This window comes from Corapipo altera, unplaced genomic scaffold, assembly GCF_003945725.1.
Source record: "Corapipo altera isolate COAL_440 unplaced genomic scaffold, ASM394572v1 70978, whole genome shotgun sequence".
Taxonomy (NCBI): Eukaryota; Metazoa; Chordata; class Aves; order Passeriformes; family Pipridae; genus Corapipo; species Corapipo altera.
The window spans coordinates 1-4,202 of record NW_020887390.1 but is presented as its reverse complement, the minus strand read 5'-3'; the positions used below and the strand labels follow the sequence as shown (position 1 = coordinate 4,202).

The 4,202-nt window shown below is 47.1% G+C and overlaps 1 protein-coding gene across 1 annotated transcript; it reads left to right on the top strand.

Annotated features, from left to right (window-relative positions):
• Window positions 1-48: 48 nt before the first annotated feature.
• LOC113941599 (tripartite motif-containing protein 29-like) lies at window positions 49-3,962 on the top strand (the record flags this gene model as incomplete). The annotated part of the gene is made up of 7 exons (XM_027632752.1): window positions 49-272; window positions 876-971; window positions 1,369-1,602; window positions 1,697-1,719; window positions 2,769-2,811; window positions 3,678-3,900; window positions 3,934-3,962. Coding segments are annotated over 7 exons (872 nt in total), but the record flags the coding sequence as incomplete, so codon positions are not given.
• Window positions 3,963-4,202: the final 240 nt, after the last annotated feature.

The window sequence follows — 4,202 nt, the reverse complement described above, 5'->3', positions numbered from 1 at the left end:
ATCCAGCCGTGAAGACTTGCCTGACCTGCGAGGCCTCCCTGTGCCAAGCCCACCTGAGCAAGCACAGCACAAAGAACACCCAGAAGAACCACGTCCTGGTGGAGCCCTGTGGTGCCCAGGCTTTGGCTGAGAGGAAATGCCCCCAGCACGGCAAATTGCTGGAATGCTACTGTGAGACGGACAAGGTCTGCATCTGCATGCTGTGCTCTGTCCTCATCTCCCACAGGGAGCACAAGATCATCAGTTTGGAGGAGGCTTTTGGCCAAGCACAGGTAAGAGGCTGCCGGGACAGCGGCTCGGGCATGGATTGCACTAGGAAAACCACGGGGGGCTGCGGCACGGAGAGCTGCCCTCCCGAGTTTCAGAACTGCAGACCCAGCATGGGGTTAAATTCCCATCTTGGGTTTTTATTCTCAGTTTAGTCCCAGGTTCCCTCTGGGCTTGCCCCCGGGATGTAAAATGAGATGTTGTAAACACTTTCTTCCCATCCTGAGGGGAGACTTTGGGCAAACTGGTGGGACCAAGTGCTCGTGGCTTTGGTACACTTCCAAGCCAAAGATCAGCCTGAGCCGCAGTTATGCAAAGAAAATTAATGAGAGAGTAACAGAAAGGAAGCTGCCAGCAGCAGAAGTAGCTTTATGTGTGGCTATTATACATGAACAGTTTTCAGTTTCAAATTGTTGTTCTTGTGCTAGTAATTGAGGCATTTGTTCAGGGATAAAATCTTGCAGTAAACCTTTCTGTATTGATTTGTCCTGAGAGCATGTAGTGAGCAAACCTTTGGCAAGTCTAGCTTAGCCCACGTCTATAAAATTGCTGGTTTCATGCATGTATGTGAGTCCTATCCTGATATCTCCCACTGGTTATATTTGTAGCGTGTTTTTCCCGAAACTCTAAAAGAGGTGAAAAACTACGAAGCTGCACTGGATCGAAACATAGCAAACCTGCTGGAAAAAGCGGAGGAAGTAAAGGTTTGTTCCAAGACCCATATCACTTTGGGGATGGTTGCATGCTGGTAACTGATGAGATAAGGTTTTCTTTTGCCCTTTCCCAGATCATGGATTCTGAAGCTTTTTTTAGATCCTGGGCGGTTTCTAGTGTATTTTTGAGGTTTCTTCTTTGAGGGAGGATGATGAACAACTTTCTTATCAGTCTGGGAGGTACATTCTTAGTTAAGCTTGAAAGTTGTTGTTAAATCCGTGCCTCCTGATGAGTGATTGGGGTGTGGCTTTTTTATTTTTCCAACCTTATTCAATTTTTAGTTACTTCTCTCATCCCAGAAAAGAACAGGCCCTTTTCTGAGTGAGAGCTCGTGTGAAAAATGTCCCTACACAGCCCCTTACAGCTTTGAAAGTGTTTTCTTAATAGGTTAAGGAGGGTCTGCAGTGGCAACGGCTGGAGAGCCTATTCAAAGAGATCAGTTTGCAGCTAGAGAAAAAAAAAAGTGAGATCCTGAAAACTCTCAGTGACTATGAGAACCAACAAATTTCTCGGATTCATATGGAGTTAAAGAACCACAGAGAGCAGAAGCATTCAGCCAGCCATGATCTTCAGGAGCTGGAGGCTCTGACAAATCAGAAAGATACACTTCTTTTCACCAGGGTACCTAACAGCATCCCCCTTCCCAGAGATACACAGCTCTTGGGCTGGCCTGTGCCGGTGCTATGCTAATTCTACTTTCAAAATGTCTTTACAGGCTTTTACAGCAATTCAGGCCAGGTAAGATCGTCCCAAGGTTTAATATTTTTCCTGATGATCTGGACGAGGGGATCGTGTGCACTCTCAGTAAGTTGGGGGGGAGTGTTGATCTGCTGGAGGGCATGAAGGCTCTGCAGAGGGATCTGGATGGGCTGGATCGACGGGCCGAGGACAACTGCATGAGGTTCAATAAGGCAAAACGCCACGTCCTGCACGAGGGTCACAACAACCCCAGCTACAGGCAGGGGAAAGAGTGGCTGGAAAGCTGCCTGGTGGGAAAGGACCTGGGGGTGCTGGTCAGCAGTGGCTGAACATGAGCCAGCGTGTGCCCAGGTGGACAAGAAGCCAATGGAATCCTGGCCTGTACCAAAAATAGTGTGGCCATGAGGCCCAGGGAAGTGATTGTCCTTCTGCACTGGGCACTGGTGAGGCCACACCTCGAGTGCTGTGTCCACTTCTGGGCCCCTCATGGATAGAAAGACATTGAGGGACTGGAGTGTGTCCAGAGAAGGACAACAGATTTGGGGAAGGGTCTGGAGAGTCAGTCATGTGAGGAGGGGCTGAGGGAGCTGGAGGGGCTCAGCCTGGAGAAAAGGAGACTCAGGGAGGACCTTCTCACTCTCTCCAACTCCCTGACAGGAGTGTGGAGCCAGGTGGGAGTTGGGCTCTGCTCCCGGGGAACAAGGGACAGGATGAGAGGACATAGTGTCACGCTGTGCCAGGGGAGATTGAGTTGGACATTAGGAGGAATTTCTTCACAGAAAGGGTGATTAAACATTGGAAGGGGCTGCCCAGGGAGGTGGTGGAGTCACCATCCCTGGAGATGTTCAAGGAACAACTGGACTTGAGACTCAGTGCTCTGGTCTGGTTGACAAGGTGGGAATGGGTCAGAGGTTGGACTTGATGATCTCAGAGATCTTTTCCAACCTTAATGATTCTACGGTTCTATGATTCTTTCTGCATGTATTAGGGAACGCAAGCCAGTTCCTATTACGGATGTTGTGAAACTGCCAAGCCCACCTATTGCTTTGGATGAATCAAAAACACGCAATATTCTGTGCCTTTTCCAGCAATTCCTTTCAAAGATGGAGTCTTCATTTAAACCACCACCTGGTAAGTGATCATTTCACTATAGCAAAAGCAAGATGGAAAAGTCAACAATCACTTTAAGACAGGGTTGTAATACAAGACACCAAGTACATGAAGTACCCCTAGAAGTGTTGATTCCTAACTTTGTATGCTTATTTGCATACAAATGTAAATGTGTGTACAGAAAGGGAAACTTGTCCTGGGTTTCAGTGTTTTGGGGCATGCTTTGGATACACCCTGTTAAAACAGGCTCTGGGCAAAGAGGTGTGGAATTTCTAGGAGTTTTTCATGAGGATTAAGAGAAGATAATAGCAACTCCTCCCCTGTCTGTGGCATGCCTTTGATTCAAGGGGAAAGTTGAGAACTCATCACAGCAGCAGCAGGTGGAGTTTGTTTACAACATAAATACTCTGCTCTTTCTGTGCAAATAATTCTGCTTTTTGGTAATGCTTTGTATGCTCAACCTACAATCCCAGAGCTGTACATGGTGGGGCATTTGTCCAACTGAATCGAAAAAATCAGGGTTCCCTTGTTACTGCTGTCTTGATGGTGCTTCAGCCCTCACTGACAATGAGAGTGAGCCGTGGGTCAAGGCTGAGACAGCTGGAGTTGGAGCGTGTGTGACAGTGAGTGATGTGCACACCTAACTGGCCACCATCTGTACAGCCTTGGGTACACTAAGAAGCACACTGTGCTAAAACTGAAAGAGCAGCATTTCCCAAAATGTGCTGTCCACCACCTCAGAATTACATAGGAGCAGCTAAGAGAGTGCAGAAGGTGTTTCAGTTAACATATGTTTGGGGTGGGTTGGATTGGGAAGTCCAGCTTTCATCAGTGCACAATTATCTGTTAATCATAATGTGTTTTTTCTCTTTCTTTATGTTTTAAAGTCGTGCGGTTTTCAACTCCTCACAGCGGTACAGGTGGACCCCAGCATCCACATTACCCACCTAGTTTTTCCTCTGCCCCTGCCTTCTCTTTTGGCTGTAACTCCTTCCAAGGCAGCTCTTCAAATCCTGGTTTTTCCTCTGCCTCTGGCATCTTTGGCTCTAGCTCTTCAAATCCTGGTTTTTCCTCTGCCTCTGGCCTCTTTGGCTCTAGCTCTTCAAATCCTGCTTCTTCCTCTGCCACTGGCCTCTCTGGCTTTAGCTCTGGTGGGTTTGGCTTTAGCTCTGGTGGGTTTTTTTAGAAATTCTGAAAAATTTCTAAAACCTGTGGGTTGAGATAAGAGCAGTTTGATAACTGAAACAAAGCAAAATATAATAATAAAGATACTACTACTAATGATAACAGTAGTAGAAAGGAGCAAAGAGAGTGAAAAAAGCCAACTAAAACAAGTGATGCACAATAAAATTGCTCCCCACCTGCCCACTCCCAGCCAAAACCAGGACAGGACTCAAATATGTGCAGTGCTG